The sequence below is a fragment of the Aptenodytes forsteri genome, unplaced genomic scaffold, assembly GCF_000699145.1.
Source record: "Aptenodytes forsteri isolate BGI_AS27 unplaced genomic scaffold, ASM69914v1 Scaffold83, whole genome shotgun sequence".
NCBI classification, from domain to species: domain Eukaryota; kingdom Metazoa; phylum Chordata; class Aves; order Sphenisciformes; family Spheniscidae; genus Aptenodytes; species Aptenodytes forsteri.
Genome location: NW_008795371.1, coordinates 1,612,107 through 1,633,412, shown reverse-complemented (window position 1 = coordinate 1,633,412; position 21,306 = coordinate 1,612,107). Strand labels below are relative to the sequence as shown.

The following is a 21,306-nucleotide window of genomic DNA, read 5'->3' as shown; positions in this document are numbered from 1 at the left end:
CATTTGCTCCAACAAACACTATAAAAAAACCCCACTATAAACCAAGTCTCAGCATGCAGCAAAGTTTTTATAGCTGAGGAGCAATGATGGGATTTATGATTCAAACACTGATGGAACCTTAAATATAGTGATCCAAGTGGGAGTTATTTTGTTCAAATATACTCTTTCAGGCTCTAAATGCTTAAAATAACAGAAAGAAACACCAGGAAAACAGCATGGGCCATCTTCATTTACGGCTTGTCTTCACTGTACAAGTTACTTTTAAGCTAATACTCTCAGGATACCCTCTTTGAGCTAGGTTTGAGTGAAAGATTACACTTCAGAATAACTCTTGGCTTTCAGAATATGTCTGCAGAGTCTCCTGCAGGCAAACCTGCGATGGCTCTGCCATGTGCTCAGATGCCTGGCAGTGTGGCAGGCAGCTGAATCATTCCGCCAGCAGCACAGCTGGGTTAAAAGTCTACTGTCCCCCTCAGCTCTGCTAGTTTGACTGCTCAGTGATGACTCCCTAGCCTGGTCCTGTGATGTGTGATGGTTGATAGTAGAGCTCCTTTCTGGTACTCCTAAAATAGTTCATCTGACTATGCTGTGGGCTCAGGGCTTCAAAATAAATCCCCACGGCATATCATTAGCTTAAGCATCAGCAGCACTCCAGCTTTAGTACAATCTTTTCCTGCTACTGAAAAGGGAATTTTTGAAACATCACTAATCTAAGGCTGGGGCCATTCATGTGTAGAAAGAGATCACACTGGGAATAAAATGTGACTTTAATTCAGAACTTAACCATGCAGGAGTACACGCCATTCAGCTAATAGTCCTGAAACAAGCTTTCCACAACATAATGGATTCTGAATTGCTCTGCACCTTTGACTAGCCAGTTGTTGTGTTGCTTTGCAACTACCGTCTGCCCTGCAGAGAAGCCACACAGCAGTGGTGCTCTTGGCTTTGCTCAGGTGCAACAGAAACTTGTCATGTTCATCTGGGACAGCACACAGAGCTTTGAGAAAATGCTATTGAACTTTTAATGGTAAGTAAGTTACCATTGGTGGTATTTACATCTGATCTAAAAATGGCTATGACAAATAGAAACATACATAGGTTTTACATGTCCTTAATTTGCAACACTTGTCTATAGACTTTAGTTCATGGTGGTATGAATGTTCTCTTAAGGATTGTTTCTTCATTCATGAATTAAAGATCCCATGCAAACTACTTTCGTTGTGCTCTAACACTATAAGCAGGTTGTTGAGAGAGGCACCAAATTAATGTTTGTATGGCTAGAGAATAACAGCTACTATTGCAAATTAATTACTGCTTTGACTGGCTGACATCTTCAGCAATGCCTTCAGCATGCTAATCCAATGCAGCTTAATAATGTATTCCTGAAATCAAAGGGTTAAAGAGACCTGTTTCCCCAGGATGCCATTTAAATGAGTTGTTCATTTGAGATACTTTTGAAAAAGTAAGGTTCATGGAAGTAATGAAGCAGAAAATAGAGAGGAAAAGTGCTGAATCACTAGCTGTGGTTTGTGCTTCTTTATATTTTTTATTTTACTTTTCATTTTAAAGGAAGGTAGAAATGTGCATTCAAGGGCAGACTTTATTCATGCACAATACCGATCTTTACCTAAAATCTTTTTATTTGTCTGTATGTTGTACGTTTAGTTGTGATTATACACGATCTAGTAACACTGGCATACATTTACTGGTGCTGCTCCTCAAAAGGCTTCGCTTGCTTTAAGAACGCCATTGTCCCTTGCACTGTATTTGATTTTACATGCTGTGTAACTTTTTACTATTCTGCTGCTCTAAAATGGCTTCAATTAAAGGTGTCTCAGGACTTTTGTTCAGTTAGAAGTCCACCAAACAACAGCAAAAGAGTATTGACCTTTAGTAAAGAGTATTATAAAAAAAAGAAAGTTTTTTTAATGAAATGTGATTAAACCTTTTTTGTGGCCATTTTTCGGCATTTAGGAACAACATTTAAGTTCAAGAGTGACAGATTTAAGTTCAGAGGTCTAGACGTACGAGCAACTCTGACAGTTGCTGCTGTACAAGTGACTGAAACCTGCTATGACACTTCCTTAGACTGTAAATGAAGCTTTGACTGGTGTGGGAAAGGGATTGTGCATTCAGTTTGAAGAATGTGTAACACTGACAGTATATATAGTATATTCCATTAGCTTCACAAAACCCTGGTGGATACTGATACAGTACCTCCACGGAAATAAGGTCACCAACGTTTTCCTGTGTCTGAGGAGTGAAGAATTAAACTCTCTAATTAACTGCAGCATTAAGATGCCTATTGTGTCACCTGAGCTTACATCAAATAGTCACAGGAAGCAAGGGGGAAGGTCTTCAAACTGGAACTGTTCCAGGCAGAATAATAACGTTCTGCCCTGACAACAGTTTTCTGGTAAAGCTGATACAACACTTTTTGTATAGTTCCACTGATATCAGCGGTGCTACTTGTCTGTTAAGAAGCCATTCAAAATGGCCTCAACACACATCGTCTCAGCTTAGTCACACTTTCTTCGTTCAATATTTTTTCTATTACCTGCATATGTCTGGTGTGTAAAGTTAGTTAGTGAGAGGGCTGCTCCTAACAAAGGTGAAACAGGCACCCCCTACTGTAATCTGCTTTGCCTTTTGAGATTCTTTATTAAAGAAGGATCCCCAGGGAAGAGCCTGGCAGAAGGATACCTTCAGAAAACAGTTTGATATACTGTGGCAATACGAAATACATTTAAAAGTACCTGTGAAAACTTCTGTTGCAGGAAGTTCAAGGCAATGATTCCCTTTGCATTAAAACATACCTTAGCACAACTGGCTATTTCATAATAGTCAAATATATTTACTACTGGTATTTTAACTGTATGGTACTAAGCTGTGGTTTGTTTTTTTCTTCTTCCTTTCCTTCTCCTTCCTCTCAGGATGAAAAGAATCAAGTATTAACAACAAATATCTGGCTACAAATGGTGAGTTTTGAAACAAAGTATTTTTTTTTCCCCTTTGGTCTTTGAGTTCAATCTGGTGAGGGGTTTGAATTTTAGGAAACTTTCAAGCTTTTGTTCTGTATCTTGCTACATAGTGGACAAAGCTAAGCTGAATAGAAAACTGTAAGGCTGAGATTCAGGTCTTGATGTTGTTTCAGGTATTTCTGAAAACTTTTAAGAATTTGAGTCACTACATCTAAGTAAGTTACTAACTGCCTGTAGTTGATTTAGTCACGCTAAACTCTTGATCACCATAAGACACCGGTGCCCTAAGAGTCCCAGGTAGAGTAACTGTAGGTGCAAGTGCCTTATCACCCATTTCAACAAATCCATTATGTTGTGGTAAATCATTTGATTGTGACAGAGAACTATACATGCAAGAAATGCATTTCATCTGTAATAGCTGTTCTGATCAGCACTCTGAAAATTGCCAGATGGTTCTTCTGATACAGGGAAAAAATTGTTCCAAAGAGGTTCATTATGTCCTGAGAGCTGCTGCCACTGTCCTAACTGAATGTCTCTGCCATCCTATTTGCTTTGCTGTCTATCTCCTTAAGAAACTGCAAGAGGATTTTAATTAAAACGGCCATGCTGGTCCCATGTTGTTCAAAATGTTGTTGTTTAAACATGGGTCATCATCAGAAGTTAACTGTGAACGTGAGAGGTTTTTTATGTTACTTCTCCAAATTCTGTATCTCAGTTACATGACTAAAATGGGTATTGGAACATCAGTTCAGTTTCCTAGTTTTCAGCTGGGAACAGTATACTTTTTCCTGGTTTCCCAGTTCATTTTGCCCACATAGGGTGTTCATTTTTCAAACAAAAAGCTTTATTTTACCTTTTGTTGCAATGTTTTGTTGCTATAGTTGTCACAGAATTTCACGTCCTCTCTTATTACTTAACCATAACTATTGCCACCACTAGATACCACAGCAGAGAACTTTGCCCCCCCATTAGCTCATGGCAGGCATTGCTGGGCAGGAGTAAGTTTCACTCACTTTTTAATAAATGAAACAGATAATAGAATATTCAAGATCTTTGTGAGAGTATTCTGAATTTCTTTTCTCTGTAAGGTTAACTAGCGAGAGAGCTGCTCCTTAGCAAAGGAGCCTACGCAGATTTATTCCGACTTGATTGGTTATTTTTTTGCATTAGTTTAATACTAAGAATTAACAAGATGCTTCTCACCATGCTGACTACTGTGGGCTCCTAATGCTTCCACAAAACATTTCTACCATAAGTTTGTGCTTTACAAAGATGGGGTGATATGTGGAGCTTTCTCCATACTATGGCAGCTGGGATGAGAATTTGCCATTAGTTTAATTCCCATCTGTATTACAGAAACTGAACTGTTTGGGTTTACTGAAGAGTTTTATTATTCAAGATAAGCATGTTGCTTCCACAGAAACTTTACACCTTTCAGTTTCTTTAACCAGCTCATTCAGTGTAAATGTATTTTTTCTTTTATTGTAACATTTTTTATAGAGCGCCTCTCTTGCGCTGTGGTAGGCCTTTTAAGAAGCAAATGAAAGACTATTTTGATGACCTACAAAGGATAGCATGGCTATTCCATTTATTCACAAAGGAAAGTTGAGAAGGAAGAAGCATTCAGCTCATGTTATTTTACAGGCTTGTTGTACAGTAAGATTAAAACTGTCAAATATAATATGTTTTTGGCTTTGAGCTACAATGACAACAGTTGCTATGATTTCTTATCAGAAAAGCAGATGACAATTCATACTCAAGAAGCTATGACTTATTTTCCTTCTCTTTTATCCCACAGCATCCTTATCCTTTTTGAGATTGTTTCCCCCCCCCAAGGAAATTCCTGATTCTTTTATATATTCTGTATTTCTTTTGATTTATTCACCTTAGCACATACTGTATGTAAAGCATGTTAAGACTGCAATGAGCAGATCACTTGATTACTACAAAAAATGTAGCCACTCTTCATGGACTGTGTACACATAAAAAAAAAAAGTGTTTGCTTATTAACTATTAATGGTATACTAGACAGATTGAAAGCATGCTTAAGGCAAACATATGTCATTTTATTATGCTAAGTGGTCTGAAGTAAGTTTTTCCCTGAATTTCCCTCTCCACTCCTTTCTTGGTATATATGTGTGTATAATTAGAGCTGTATCTTAAATATATTTTATCTAATCATCACTGAAATACTTAAATATAAAAACTAACTTGGGAGAAAGGGGAATATAAATCTAGTATTTATACATGCAGACTCTTTGATCCTGACCACTATCTCCATGGCAATACTGTTCAGTATCAAAATCTTAAACTTGATCTAAGTTACAGCAGGAGCCTTGCCTAGTCACACAGATTAATACTAACCCAAGTACCCTGAGCTGTTTGCTATTTTAATCCACATCAAATGTACTTCAGCAACAGTGGAGATTGTAGCTCTAAAGTTAAAACAAAATGAAGCAGCTAGATGGGTAAGCACTTTGTACACATGGCTAAACAGAGCAACTGTACAATCTGCTTAACATTATCTCTAATACAGACTTTAAGTTTTCTATCACCCTTTTGACTGTCCTTACATCATTCAGTGTCACCCTATGCTACATCGTATTGGCCATGATAACTCCTAAAAGAAGTTAGAATAAGAAATTATTGGATATACTGATATAAATTATTGTAATACTATTCAGATGGAAATGAACAGGAGAGCCTGCTGCACACAACCAAGCCAGGGGGCAGCGAGCTGTGCAGCAGCTGCCTGCAGCCTGCCAGCCCCAGCCCTCCAGCTGCTACTCAGAAAGTGACCTGTTGTGTCAGCTCCTGAAAATGAGTTGCCTAAAGCCAACAGAAGCCCACAGGTTTAAATGCCTCAAAAGTGCTCATTGTATTTGTTTACATTGCTGGACTTTGTAAAAAATAGAGGTATCATGAGGATCTCAGTATTTCTACATTCCAAAAAGATGAAGCGGTAAAAAATACAGTGACATTTGTCTATCAGGAAGTTCATGTAATACAATTTACTGTAAAAATGGATGTAAAATTTCCGAAAAAAAAGATGAGAAGCAGTTGATCAGCTTATGGAAGCTGTGTATAGATGAGTGTAAGAAATACACAGTTTAGAGAACTGTAAATGGAGCAGGCAGTGAAAATAAAAAACTATGAACAGAGCCAATCAGATATTCTGATTTAAGATTTCTATAAAAAACTATTACCTGTAAAGCAAAAGGAAAAAGCAATGCACAACTCAGATCATTTGTCCAGGTGACAAGGCACTACAAATTCATAGTAAAAAATGAATGAGATAAATACGGAAGCACAGGCCAAGAAATTGTATAGTAAAAGCTTTACAAAAGATGTGTGATGAATACTATTAGATGTGTTGCATGCAGCAAAACGGCCACTTACAAACACTGTTCTAGAGGTGCAAGAATGAATTTCAATACCTGCAGCATGAGGCTAACTGGGGACTTGTTTGGTGTATCAAACTGAAACTTGCCTGTGACAGTAATGAAAGGAATTATATAGAACAATTTGATGTGAATACCCCATGAGAATGATCAGTAACATTACCTCCACAATACGCATTGGAAATTTTTTCTGACCTTAATGTCTGTCAAAGATTTTGACAAGGGCCACTAGATTGTTGAAGGGATAAGTATTGTACATTTACTCACCCATTTCAAAGTTTACATTTGAAAGATTAACATTTGGCACTGCAAAAGCACTGTAAATCTGGAGAAGTTTTCACTGAAAGTTATGTGTTGCCTACAGCTAAGTGAAATTAATGTAAATAACATAATATGGGGATAGAGAGAGGCACAATATAATGAAGCATAGAAATTATAAGAAAAAAATTTTGTGGAACAAGATGAACTTTATTTCTTATTTATACCTTTTGCACACAACAGTAACCACCCTTGTATCCTGGCAAGTCATCTGCTTAGTAAGGGGTGAAGTGCAACCTCAGTTTCAGGAAAACACGGTAGCTCATGCTAGTGTTTCTCAGGAGACTGGGGGGTAACCAGCTTGCTAGAGCTGCCACGGTACTCAGCTGCCTGCAGTTTGGGGCAGTGCTTTTGTTTATGACTGTGCACGACCATATGTTTCAATGACAGTACCTGGGATTTAGCAATGCTAAACACAGATCAAACCCCAGTTGGTTTGACTGCGACAGACTCCTTGCCTATACTGGCAGTCAAGAACGGGTTGAAAGGAGCATGGATAGCCCCCGGGGCAGATGCCTCCAGTGCAGTAAGTGCCAGCCAGGAAGGAAGCCTGTGGGACAGTGCAGTGCTGCCGAGCATCTGCTCCCGAGGTTGCCTAACTCCAGACCACAGGAGCTGCTAAGACTTTCTATGCTAGTATTAACCATTCTGCCATTTCAATTGTTTTCCCTGTCAGCAGTGACTGTTGGCTGCTCTACCTCATGTCTATAATCAAGTTATTACAACCTGAGAATTTTCAACGACAGAAAACAAAGTTCTCTATGAAGATAAACATAATTGAAGTTAATATATGAATTGTAAAAGAAAATCTGTCCTGTCCCAAATTGACATTTGAGACAGCATGAACAATAAAATACATGCACCCCAAAGCTTCTTTTATAGGCTGTTATGTGCACTGCAGTGTGAATTGAAAATGAGATTTTTATGCTTTCCATTGAGCTCTAGGTGGCCTAACTCACCCTTTCCAAACATTTCACTGCCTGAAGCTAAATCGTATCTCTTTAATAAGAGAACACCTATTGTTTCAGTCTATCCGGTCCCTAGAGAACTACAGTAAACCAGTGGATGACCCTATCCAGTCCCTAGAGAACTACAGTAAACCTAACTTACTTTTTGCGTGTATGTCTTAGTACTGGACAGATCATTATCTCCAGTGGAACGTGTCTGAATACCCGGGAGTGAAGAATGTCCGTTTCCCTGATGGACTGATTTGGAAGCCAGATATTCTTCTCTATAACAGGTAGTCATACTCTTTTCATGTGGGGAGGGAGAGAAGATCATAGAATTACAGAATCACAGAATAGCCCAGGTTGGAAGGGACCTTGAAAGATCAACTGGTCCAACCTTTTGTGGGAAAGGGGACCTACATGAGATTATCTAGCACCCTGTCCAATCACAAAGATAAGGCAAGGCAAATGACATAATAATCTCATCAAAATGCCTAGGTTTTGAAATACTTTTCCAAAACTTTCTAGGTTTTTGCAATACTGGAAAATTACCAGTCTCCTGTTTACACAACAGAAGGTCATATTTGCAAATACTTTGTAAACAACGACATCCTCCCTACCACCAATTCTAGTTAAATTTTGTGAGATGATTAGAAAACTAAACTTTTCTGGATGTGTTTAATGGCACAAGTAGTGATAATTTCCTCTTACATTATTTGTTTGGTCTAAATGTTTACCGGTAAGTTCAAATCTGACTTTTAACTGCTTGTCTAGTTTTAGTTTGGGTTTCACTAGAGGCAGGATAGGTAAATGCCAGTAAGTAAGTATGTTTGCATTTTCTCATGTCCAGTTTTGGTGTCACTCTTTCTTCCTGCTACAAAAATAGCTAGAATATTTGCTGCTCTCCTCATCAAACTCTCTGTTGTGAGTTGGGCTTATTTCAGGGACAGACAGATTGCCATCAATCCACTGCAGAACCTTTGGCTGACATTGAGAGGTTCTTTGGCTGCACCATTATATGGCAGTTCCCATTGTGGAATTTATTTAGTTTAAAAAGATAAAGCACTGAGAGCTGTCTGCTCTTTAACAACTTGCCTTTTTCTGCAGTTGTTGTGGTCCTGTGTGCTGTTCCCCAGGTACTGGAAAGACCTTACATCTGCTTTGTACATGTTGCACTGGCTCTTTTGTGGTAGCCAGGGTATATTGGTGGTTTTTTTGCTCATGCAGATGACATGAACCTTTTGTCTTCCTGATAGCTTTTTTCCTCTGTTTCTCTGCCATGTGTCTACTAAGAAGACAACCCTGCTGTGTTTATCAATCTGATTCCCCCTCCCCACTTCAGGAGCTGCTTTTTGTTACAAGACCTAGAGAATAGCTGTACCCAATATGTCAGCTGCAGTTATGCTCCCTTTTGCCATTTGATGATCACCTTTATGATCAATGTCATTGTCACAGGTGCTGTTGAATTGTAATAATGTGACAACAGCACCCAGTGACAGCATTTGTCAGCCACTTAGTACTTCTCTCTAAGGCCTACATTACTGTTTTGCTTACAGCATGCTGCAGTGCTTCTCTCAAAGGTACAATTAATACTAAATGATTTGAGGTGATCTCCATTAGAGTTCACCATTCTTATGGTAACTGCCTGTCAGGATTACTTCTTGTTTCTGGTTTAAGCATGGCAATTAGCGCTTCAGTTGTCCATACACCAGCCTAAAAAACCTTTCAAATGCTCTGTGCACAAAATGGAGCAGCATGCAACCTGGACAGCTATTTTTGCAACATTAATCTTGCTAAATGTATTTTTCAATGCAAATTTGTTCTCTTCAGCATTTATTCCTAGCTACCTTGATTCCGTAAATGACAGCATTCTTGGGAGAATCCAACAAATCATGCATTCATTTCTGTTCTTCTGTGGAATAACACACTGTGTATGCCATAAAATTGGTACTCTACAACAGCAGTTTAGAGGTTTCTAAAAGAATGAATTATGATAATATTCTTCCTCACATATATCACATACCTGAGAGAGACTTTCAGTGTGTCTGAGGATTTATGCTTCAATATTTAAGTAAGTATATCCAAAATGAAAGGGTAATTTTTTTAGAAATTAGTAATATTAACACATACATGCTAACTGTAGCTGAAGCACATTATAGAATAAGAAGGGTGACTTAATAACCTGAAAAACTGAAAACACTAGTTTTCTGTTTAATACAGATTTTTGAATCTTGGGATTATTAACTATGGCATGGTCATGAAGTAATTATTCTACAGTGTTTCTATTTCGAACACATATTTGATCAAACATCTTATTCAGAGTTTAGTCAGAAAGTAAAGCTATTTAAAACAAATACTTATTCCTGTATGAAATTGCATTGGGAATGTTATGATGTTCTCTTATGGTGACATGGTATTTTGAGCTAGATGCTTTCAATTTCTATACACTTCACTAGGGACATGCATCTGCAGTTACAAAGAAATTCATGAACAATAAATTCATTTTTCATTTTAATGAATGCATGTTTCACTATGTCGTGAGTCCTTACGCATCTTGCTGCAGCCTGGTACAGAGAAACTTGTGGCAGCTGTATTAAATTTTACAACCAGTCTGTTGTGAAGAACGCAGGGCCAGTTCATCTGTAGTTTTTCTGAGGGAAGAAAATCTGGGCCTATGTACAAATTCCAGGATTGACTGTGTTAGTGTCATGTATGGCTCTCTTCCACTTTGTTAGTTTTACTAGACTTATTAGAAGTGCTCATTTCTGGTGGTATTATTTTCCAAAGGCCACATAGTGTTCAGTACTTCATGGAATAACAAGAATTCTGGTAGTTATGTCTCATTTTAACAGTTTCAGCTTTCCATTTTTATAAACCTGAGATTCTCCAGATAGGTCCCAGTGGGATTATATCTGCTAGGTACAGCTTTGTCATCTCAGTGTACTGCGGTCAAGATCTGCTTTTAAGTGGTTATACCCTGAAGAAGAAATGTAGCAGAAATGGTTTTCTATCACTACATTTGAGAGCAAAGTCTCATCAAGCAAAGGCTTAGTTACTTGGTGCATTCACAATTGAAGCACTGCATTTCAAAAAACAATCAGAAGCACAGTGCAGAAAAACACATATGCTACTTGTTCAGAAAAAAGAATTTCATATTTAAGTGTGAGTACCTCTTGATATTCTTTTAAGAATGTGTCTTATGAAAGGCAAAGTCACATGGCAATGAAACCTAGGTTCCTTGATCACTTGTGTCCTTCTGAAAATTTTATTTTTGCCAATTACCAGAAACAGCAGCAAGGTCTTAGAAGCAACCCTCTGGTGCTTAACTGCCCTCTGCTCGAGGGGAAGAGAACAGAATCTAGCCTAGGAGGCTAAGAATTTTATTTCTAGTCATTAATTTCCACTTTACAAATAATTTGTGTGGCATGGATATTTTTACATCCTAAATTTGACTACTTGTTTGAGTTTCATCATGTAACCCCTATTAATTTCAAGTCAAAGCAATTACTTGTCTATGTCTAATATAGAAACCTGTTGCAGGACTTTAAGTCTGGTTTTCTAAGGAAATGAGACTTATGCATGTGTGTGCGTGCACACCTGTGTCAATATATGTGTTTGTGTATGATCTTTCTTGCTGCCCCTTTCCCCAATATCCTCTGAATCCAGTTCTGCCAAATTTAGCAGTGCAATCAGCAGAGATCTTAGCAGTACCAGTTTCTTACAAATGTCATGAAAACAGGCAGCCAAGATGAGGAGGGAGAACAATTAGTGCTCCAACTGGAAGAGAAGCTGCAACATGAACTCAGAGAATCCAGCCATGAGCTATGAAGCTGAAGGAGAGCGGCCTACATTAGTTTGACTGCCTTAGAATTGAATTGCCTTTTCCCCTCAAAGTGCTAGAATCCATTCATGCTACATACACAATATTTAGACTTTTCTGCTTGTCTTCAGAGTTCAAATTAAATAGCTGCAAAGATTTTCAACACTGTGAGCCTTCTGCTCACCACAGGAAAAAGTGCAACTCCAGATGGGCAAGTAATTATTTGGGTTTAGTTTTTTCTTGTCTGCTTATTTCACAGACCAGTCCAGATATTTTTAAAATGTAATTTCTTCAAATACATCAGGGGAAAATAAAATGCAAAGTAACAATGACTAAAATAATGATTGCTTTATTTTAGCTTCTGAGATACAAAATTTGCATCAGAATAGATCAAATATTAAAGTCCTCTTTTTTAAAAAGAATATTTCAATACGGGTTTTCCTGCTGGAAAATATACCATTTATTATACTTTATTTTCTGCTAGAATTATGAATATTTCACTTTCTCCCCATCTCAGATTCTTACTGTATTTTTCTGATGATGTTTTAGAAGGTCATTAGAAAATGATGAGATACTAAACCACTAACAGGCAAAGAGACATCAGAGACTTGTCATGTTCAAATCATCCTAGAGACAACACAGGTTTTTAGATCAACGAAAGCATAGACTGCAGCAAGAAGCCAGACCCTGAGGCTCGTGCGACCTCCTCAGCCCTGCCCCAGAGTGGCTGGCACTGTATTTGCCTTGTGCGCCAACCCATCCCTACAAGGTGACTGCTTGGAAACTACAAACAATACAACAAAGTACAGTAGCCTATGTCTCATGTTGCTTATCCCCCGCACAGATGAAAGCCTGAGAAAGGAGCCTATGTCTATAATCAGGGCCAACAGCCATTCAGACATGGACTCAGCACAGCAACTCCTGAAATAATTTTGAGATGCAAAGATCATTCGCTGCTAGTACCTTCCCAGTACATTCCGTGCAATTTAATCTAGGCACCAATTTCAATAACTATGACAATTTCTTGAATACCTAGGTCCCAAACTTTAAAGGATCAGAACCTGAAACCAGGTTTGTGGGTTCTGAAGTAGATAATGAAGGCTGGAGCTGCATGAAACAGTCTTATGTAGTAATAACGTTCACCCATGCAAAGGGGTAGGATGACACACTGGAGTATCCATCTCCTCAGCATTCATTAGCTGCTGTTAATGTAGACAGCAAGAGAACAGATTTCCCTGTACAGTTGCTTGAGAAGTTTTTTGAAAGTGCTTACTTTCCAAATGGAAATCAATAGAGCCAAGGCACTGTAATGAATGTAGTGGGATAGGTGAGCAGCGAGAATGAGGCGACTCACCTTCACTTACAGTTGTTAATCAGGAACAAATCCAATAGTATCAGGCCAGTTACTCTGAGGCCACAGAAAACTGGTGACAGGAAAAAAGCTGTCAAGTTTTTCGGGAGAAATAATCCTTTTATGAAGAACGGATTCGTCTCAGATATTCTTCAGCCAGTCAAAAAGCATATAAACCATTTTGTTTCTTTCTTATTCTAGTGCTGATGAGAGATTTGATGCTACATTTCATACTAATGTTTTAGTCAATTCTTCAGGACATTGCCAATATCTGCCACCAGGTAGGTTGTTTTCATGTCATAAATTTTGATAACTCAGACTACTTATGTATGGTGGGGTTTCACATTTGACATCAATTCTCTGATATTTTATTTATCTAGCTAGCATCATCTGATAGATTTAAGCCTAGATGCATCATGATTTACATGGTTAACATTTCTGTATGAAAACCACCATACAAGATACATTTTTTATTGCAATTATGTAAATTCCTCTGTCATAATGCACTATTTCAGAAGTGTGGAAGTATAAAAGAAGATAAAAAATAAAAGCCCTTAATATAAAAAGATATTGTTTATTAAAGCCATGGTAATGCCTTTTAATAAAAATTCATTTCATTGATTTAGTTGTTTCTTCTATTAATACGTTAACTGTACAATAAGATGCTTAGTAACATCTTGGATGTGTCTTCTATTTGAAATGATTCACTGGATGCTTCATCAAAACAATTTTTAGTCTGAAAGGAAAGTGTTCTATGTTTGATATTTATTTGATATCAGAAATATATCACTGACTCTCTGGATGTATAGCAGTGGAGTACTGTTTCTGTTCACAAACTCAATTAGCATAATTCTTAGAATTAACTCTTCCTAGAATCTGAATTTTAGAAACTACAGCAATAGAGCCAAGTGCTCTCCAGACAAATTAGTTTTTCCACCCACCCCAGAGGATTTCAGGGGTTTGCCTGTTGTTCTTTTGATTTAAGATGTTCCATTTGGTGGGGGTTTTTAAATTCAATTGTGAAAGCTGCTAAATGACAGGGCCTGACGCAACAAGTAAAAAATAAGAAGCTAGCTTTCCTGAATAAATCACGATCATGTAAATCTAATAAGACAGCAAATAATCTTTCAGGTTTTCTTATTTTATTCAGTAAAAGAAATAGCAGAAACAGATTGCATACTCTGCTTCATTTCTTTCTGAAATACAGTAGCTAGAAATCTGAGTCTTCTCTAAACATTCTCCCACTATGTGCCAAAATGGAAATGTAGTTCAGAAAAGAGTTTCTAACATCAATATATTAATGGTGCAGTTCTTTCCCTTTTCTATGACTGACTTTTGCTATTTACATGTCAAGACACAACTGAGATTAAATATGCTTTACAAGTTAAAAACAGAGGGCGCAAGGTAGAACAAGGTCTGGTTACAAAATGTACATGAAATTATGTGGAACAAGCATTTAAATTAAGTGTTCTTGTTTAAAATCCAATCTAGGCATATTTAAAAGCTCATGCTACATAGATGTGCGCTGGTTTCCATTTGACGTTCAGAAGTGTAACCTGAAGTTTGGATCCTGGACTTACGGAGGCTGGTCCTTGGACTTACAAATGCAAGAAGCAGATATATCTGGCTATATTTCAAATGGAGAGTGGGATTTAGTAGGTAAGCCCTTGATTTCTTATTTACACTGTGAACTTGCAGCCTTGTCTCCACTGCTGAAATGGATGGAATAATGATTGGGAAATGAAGACAGAAATTAAATTAATAAATGACCTAGCTAGTGGCATTTGAAACTCTGAGAACAGACGTAAGATGAATATAAGCATAAAAAAGTAAGTGACAAAATTGCTGCTTGAATTCAGTGAGTATCTTTTATCTGATTTTCCTTTATTATCTGACAAAAATGACTTAATTGGGAATTAAGCTTAAAGAAGTAGTTTTACCTGTAGTAAAACTTAGAAAGCTACATTTATTCTTTTTTTAAAATAATCACTACATAATATACAGTTTATTCACATTAATTTCTGGTTTTCTTCCTTTTCCCTCCTACACAGGAGTTCCTGGGAAGAGAACTGAGAGTTTTTATGAATGTTGTAAAGAACCCTACCCAGATGTAACATTCACAGTAACTATGAGACGTCGGACTCTCTATTATGGACTCAATCTTCTTATTCCTTGTGTACTGATATCGGCACTTGCTTTGTTAGTTTTTCTGCTTCCAGCAGACTCGGGAGAAAAGATCTCACTAGGTAAATCCTTAATAGCATATTGTAAATATGACCAAACCAAAAGAAGTTGTCCTTTTTTAGGTTTTTTAAACAATCTTAGTAGGCAAGGAGGAATAGCTTGTGTGCCCTATTCTGGCTCATGAGCTATTTTTACTGTTTGATGCTGAAGCTGTGTGATATTTAACCCTTGCTCTCAGCTTAGGGTACACTGAAGTTGTGACATGGAGAAATTCCAGCCAACCAAGCAGAAGCATGACAATTCCTGACTACCTTCCTTAAGAAGCAAGGTTTCATTTTTTGATGTTTATTTGCTGAAGAAAAATCCCACATTCACTGAGTAAAGCTTAAGTTTACAAATATGCATTTGAACATTTTAACATGGAATTCTTCTTAATATTTCCTTTTAATAGTGAGTTGTATTATGAGCCTAAGGTGCCTTCTCAGAAAGACTGATTCTAGCTACTACTATTCTAATTTTTATAGTGAATTTTAACTAAAGTATCGGTTTGTGAAACAAATCTGATGACTTTAAGTACTTGATCCTTAAGATGGAGGTTAAATATATAATGAAACTTTTTGCCCCATACAAAACTGCAAATGCACTGGCTTCTACTAAGTGAACATAGCTGTGAAAAAGGTAGCAACAAAATTGACATTTCTCCAAAACATGGTTTAATTGAGTAGTAGCCTCCCTAATCAAGAAGTCCCTCCCCATATTTTAAGATGACTTCTTTGTTCCTAAATCCTTTTCCACCTGACAATGACTCATTATTGTTTAAAACTAGCCCTGAGAAAAGCTAAGCCTTGTTCCAGAAAGATGGGAATTCATCACTGGGCAACAGAAATCAAACTCCAAAAATCAACAGTCAAGGCTGCTTGGGCACAGCCACGTGCAGAACCCAACAGCTAATATCAAACAGTATCAAAGTCTGTCCAAGACAGCAAATCTGTTTTTCAGGAATATTATGCATTACACCACCTGTAGCTTCCATGCCAATTAATCAAGTGTCATATGCTCAAATACTCAAAATCACACCATGTTTCTAAAGCAAACAAGCAGCAAGAATTACTTTGATTTACCTCCGCTAATTAGCAACTGGTGATAAAAACTGAACAGCTACAAGGATCTAAAAATATATACATCTGTGCAAGCATTGGCACTAGTTTGGCAGCACCAATACCCTGAACTTGAGGTAGTACAAGAAACAATAGGAGTACCACTAATGTGCTGGTGCGAGGGTAACAGTGGGAATGCATCTTGCAAAGAGCACTCCTTCAGATTCATTTTCTGCTGCTTGCTGCCTTGTAATTACAAGCTACTGATCTAATTTCATACTTCATGTTTATCTTTCAGGTATAACAGTTTTATTGTCTCTCACTGTCTTCATGTTACTTGTGGCTGAAATAATGCCAGCAACATCTGATTCTGTGCCCTTAATCGGTAAGCTAACTACAGCTTTTATTCACTTTTATTTTTTGTCAAATGAGGTGCAGTGACTTTGCATGAAGGCCAGCAGTGAGGCAAATTACCACCTGAACAATGGCCTACTGCAATTGAATTAGAAAAATGCTGCCAATTGATGAGAGGCTCTGATGGGTGCGATCCCCTATACAACTTCCATGCTCTCTGCTCTGAAGAAAATAGAGAACCTATGTGTATTTTGGGAAAGAGTAAGGGAGTCAGTTTTCTATGGAAGAAGTTGTTGCAGTTTTGACACAATTGGCCAGACATTAGGAATACAGAGCTAAACATGATTAAATCTTCCCATTGTAATTGCTCAAACAGAAAGAGAAACTTTACAAAAGAAGTACCAGTCAGTCTCTACAATACTGGTGAAAGAAAATTAGAGGACAATCTTTTTCACAGTTGCTTAGAAAAGGCAGGTGCTCAGTTCCACAAAGACAATTATTAAAGGCTGGCTCTCAAAATAACAGCTGCTCTTTCTGCTTTTGAGAAATCTTTCACAAGTACCTAAAGTAGCACGTGTATCACCACACTGGAAAAAGAACTTAACACTATGTATGCATGTATATAAACACCCTTTATAATAGCTACAAAGCAATATCAGCCAAAGTATATTGCTGTAATTATCTGTTTATTTTGCAGCTCAGTATTTTGCCAGCACTATGATTATTGTTGGTCTTTCTGTTGTTGTCACTGTTATTGTTCTACAATACCATCATCATGATCCAGATGGGGGAAAAATGCCTAAATGGGTAAGGTTTGATTTTCATTCATTATCCATTGTATAAATGTCCAGATCAGAGATGTGATAGAGTAGCTAGTGACCCATGTTTACTTCTTACTATTGAAAACATATAAATCCTTCCTAAATATTTTGTTTGGAAAAGTAGTTTCACCAGAAATGACATGTCTAGATACCTTTCGTGTGGTTGGCTTCTTAGGGAGTGTGTGTGCGCGAGACAGACTGACTATACCTCAACTAGCTTCTATATTCAGAATCTCCTTCACAACAGCTAGAATCACCTCAGGATTTTGCTAAAACCTAAATATATAAATGAAGGTGATTTTCAAATAAGCTGCAGATGTCAGAAGTGAAACAGGTAGAAGGAAAGAGTGAGGTGCTGATGGAGATTATAAACGCATGAAATACACTAGCCTCAAGGTGCAACTGTGCAGCTGCTACATATTTAGCTGCTCTGCATACAAAACATCAATAGCCTAAAAAGCACTTGTTAAAGATGGCTGTTAAAGTGGAAGTGAAACTTGCTCTGAAAATCCTCACCTTTACATCTCTGGTCAATAACACCTGTAAAGTGCAAAGGAAAATTAAAGTCTTTTTCTAAGCACGTAAGACTTTCTTTATAACGTACTTCTATGAGTGGTTGTTTTTACAGGGAACATTACACTGATACTGGATTACCAGGTATTGATGAGTATCATCAGCTAACTGTCCACTCTTCCTGACTTCACCCAGCTCATGGCAGCATCAGGCATTACTGAAGATGGAAAGACCTTTTTCTTTTTTTCTCTCTAGAACAATGAGTTATTATTATCCTTACTAGCCAAAAAGAATGTGCATACAGCAGTGCCCTGTGGACAAGAGATAATGAGATATTCCCCGACCTATTCTGGGGTGGTGACTTTAAAATAAATTTCAATGAAGAGAATAAAAGGTATATATCTTTAGACGTATGTTTGATGACCTGAAGGGGACAAATGTTTAGTACTGAGCCAAATATCCTCAGAAAACAGAGTACTTGAGGTTGAGGAGTGAGCTTTAGTGTTGAGAAGCTGAAGTCCATTAAACATTGTTTGGATATTGGTGGATTTTGGATCAGGCCCTCAGTTAATGGAACATTATCCTTCTTGGTGAAGCTTGATAGTGTAAATAGGACGAGATCTATCTCTGGTTGGGATGTTTGCCTGGATATAATATCTACTCTGAGTGGCAATCCACAGTCAGAATAAATGGACCAAATCTAACATTAATTACAGTGTAAGATTTGCATATTATACGAGACAATAATATTTCATTAGTGCTCTGGAAAAGAAACACTGGAATGAGCTCTTAACATCTGATTGAATTAAATTACAGAAGCTTGCATCTGAACTGGAACAATCTCTGGCTTGCCTGCGCTTTCTGTAAGGCTGGATTAAGGCAATGCAGAAAACAATAAAATGATACACACTGATTAAATTTGCAAAGTTTTTTTTTTTAAATCAAAGTAATTTTTCCATCTTTTTTCCATGCTATATCCAGATCTGTTTTCTGAAAACTGCAATCAACTATCATGAAAGCAACATGAGAATAGAGCCAAAACATTATAAAGCTTGGTGGTCCAGTCCAGTATAGCATCTGTTTTAGCAGCCCTCTCCAAACAGTAATGTCATGTGAATTTAATATTAGAGCACAAATACGAGTGAAAGAATTGTAATTTATTGACAACAATCTAAAGCAGCACTATTAAGACTATTAAAAAGTAACTCTTCTTCAGTAAGTGGGGTTTTTTTTAATTCATGGTTTCTAGTAAAGGTGGAAAAGGCTGCGTATCGCTGTTCAAGTGTAACAAAAAATCAACACTATGGAGACTCCCATCAGACAAGGGGGGACTCCCAATAGTGATAGTCAGCCTGAGGCAATCAACAGCACTGCTAGAATAAGAAAGCAGCCTCAGTGACTGGCAAATTAACCAGTTGGAAAACTCTGGCACCATTTTCTAGAACTCCTGTGCAGACTAAGCAGAGACCATGGACCAGACAGTCACCCAGGCTGCAAAAATACCAATAGCGCCCAAAGACAGTGGCTGTGTGAAGAGATGTTTACTCTGAAAAATTTTCTTTCAGACAAGAATCATCCTTCTCAACTGGTGTGCTTGGTTTCTGAGGATGAAAAGACCAGGGGAAGATAAAGTGCGTCCTGCCTGTCAACATAAACAGCGTCGATGTAGCCTATCAAGTGTGGAGATGAACACTGTGAGTGGACAGCAATCCAGTAATGGGAATATGCTATACATTGGGTTTAGGGGGCTGGAAGGGGTTCACTGCACACCTACCACTGATTCAGGGGTGATCTGTGGGAGGATGACCTGCTCACCAACAGATGAAGAAAACCTGCTGCACAGCGGCCACCCCTCTGAAGGTGACCCAGATTTGGCTAAGATCTTGGAAGAGGTCAGGTACATTGCAAACCGATTCAGAGACCAGGATGAAGAAGCAGCCATTTGCAATGAATGGAAGTTTGCAGCCTCTGTAGTGGATCGGCTCTGCTTGATGGCTTTTTCAGTCTTCACAATCATTTGTACAATTGGTATTTTAATGTCAGCACCAAACTTTGTAGAGGCTGTTTCTAAGGATTTTGCTTAACTCCTAACTACAATCTGGTTCTCTGAAGTATGAGATGTAGCAAACAAGAGTGTGTTTTTTGTTTGATTGCTTGTTTTTAATGAGTATACTGCTTCTCATTGTCCGCTTTATTTTGCCCCCCTCTCTGATCCCGAGTTCCTTTCGGAAGAGTGGCACCATTCAGAAGGGAAGCCAAGGATTTCTCCGTGGGCTGCCTGTGCGCAGCTCCTCTGAGCACTCTTCGGTGGGAGATGCAAAGTGGCTGCGAGTCCCTTCAGAATGACAGGATATTGCACCACCATCTCTTACATGTTTTTGAACTGGCTATTACAAAATAACAGTTAGGCAATGCCAGAAATGTCACTTCTTCCAGACTTTGTTATAAAAGATAGAAGGTAGTCCACCTTAACTATTTGAACGAGTGATCGTAAACGCTTACATTTAGGAGAGGATTAAATCCAAATAGATGGAAGCTCAAACCACAGAGAGAAAAGGGAGGAATAAATTGCTTTTCAGCTACTGCTTCTTACTCAGTTGTAGTATGTAGCTCTACAGCTCACTCATAACCAGACCCGTAACTCCCTCCATGCATTTTACATAGAGCATATGTGACTTTACAGAATTCTGAATTTGTCTGAGACACCAGAAACCCGAAAGTCAAGATGATACACCACATAACTTGTCCTTCTGTATCTTTCTGGATTTGACCTAGAAGTTTGGCCTGAATTCTTAAACAGGCTTCACAGTAATTTTTGTAGTGTTTACTACTTCTTCCTTCTCCCCAGAAAGACATTCTTTCAACTGATGACCTTTTTAACTACCAAAAAAGAAAATGAAGGATTTATGATGACTTTATCCTCACTCGTTTAAAAAAAAAATACACATACTTGTCCCTTTACTGTTAACCGGATTCCAATGTGGAGAAAGTGCTCAGTGCCTTGTACAGGCTTAAGCATAAATGAAGAATATAAAGCAAAAAGAAGCCATTAAATCCCGAGATGAAGGTTTTAATTTAAAAATTAAATGTTTGATCTGTTTTATGCTTAGCCTTTTATAGACCTCCTTCTGTTGAGTCACCATAACATGTCTTTACAAGAAAACCGCACCTTTTCTGCTCAGTTTATCATCTGAAGAGCACTAATGAATAATAAAGCTTTCTTGGGTCTGATATGAACTATGAACTGTATAAATATATATTTACATATACACACTGCATATACATCCAAGGAAAGGTTAAGACTTAAATACAAATTCTCTTAAGTCTAGAGAGACATTTGCAAAGGCAAAACTAATAGTTCATCACTTCATGTCATTCCTGATTCTGAAATTCTCCCGTCAAAATATGCTTAGTTTTCACATGACTTCGATGTCTTAATGAAAAGGGCTGAGCTGAGAATATCAGGACCTGAAACTTCGTGTGTACAAAACAGCTGAGAATTAGTCTCTTGCTGGCACA

General features: G+C 37.8%; 1 protein-coding gene across 1 annotated transcript in view; it reads left to right on the top strand.

The window, feature by feature from the left end:
- The window catches only part of CHRFAM7A (CHRNA7 (exons 5-10) and FAM7A (exons A-E) fusion), a 42,878-nt gene extending 22,614 nt beyond the window's left edge, over positions 1 to 20,264 (top strand). The window contains exons 2-9 of the mRNA XM_019472375.1: positions 2,934 to 2,978; positions 7,831 to 7,940; positions 13,020 to 13,099; positions 14,310 to 14,477; positions 14,870 to 15,064; positions 16,398 to 16,484; positions 17,151 to 17,260; positions 19,353 to 20,264. Of these exons, the coding sequence (XP_019327920.1) occupies positions 2,934 to 2,978; positions 7,831 to 7,940; positions 13,020 to 13,099; positions 14,310 to 14,477; positions 14,870 to 15,064; positions 16,398 to 16,484; positions 17,151 to 17,260; positions 19,353 to 19,871 (1,314 nt within the window). The 3' untranslated portion in view covers positions 19,872 to 20,264. The remainder of the gene's footprint in view (positions 1 to 2,933; positions 2,979 to 7,830; positions 7,941 to 13,019; positions 13,100 to 14,309; positions 14,478 to 14,869; positions 15,065 to 16,397; positions 16,485 to 17,150; positions 17,261 to 19,352) is intronic.
- Positions 20,265 to 21,306: the final 1,042 nt, after the last annotated feature.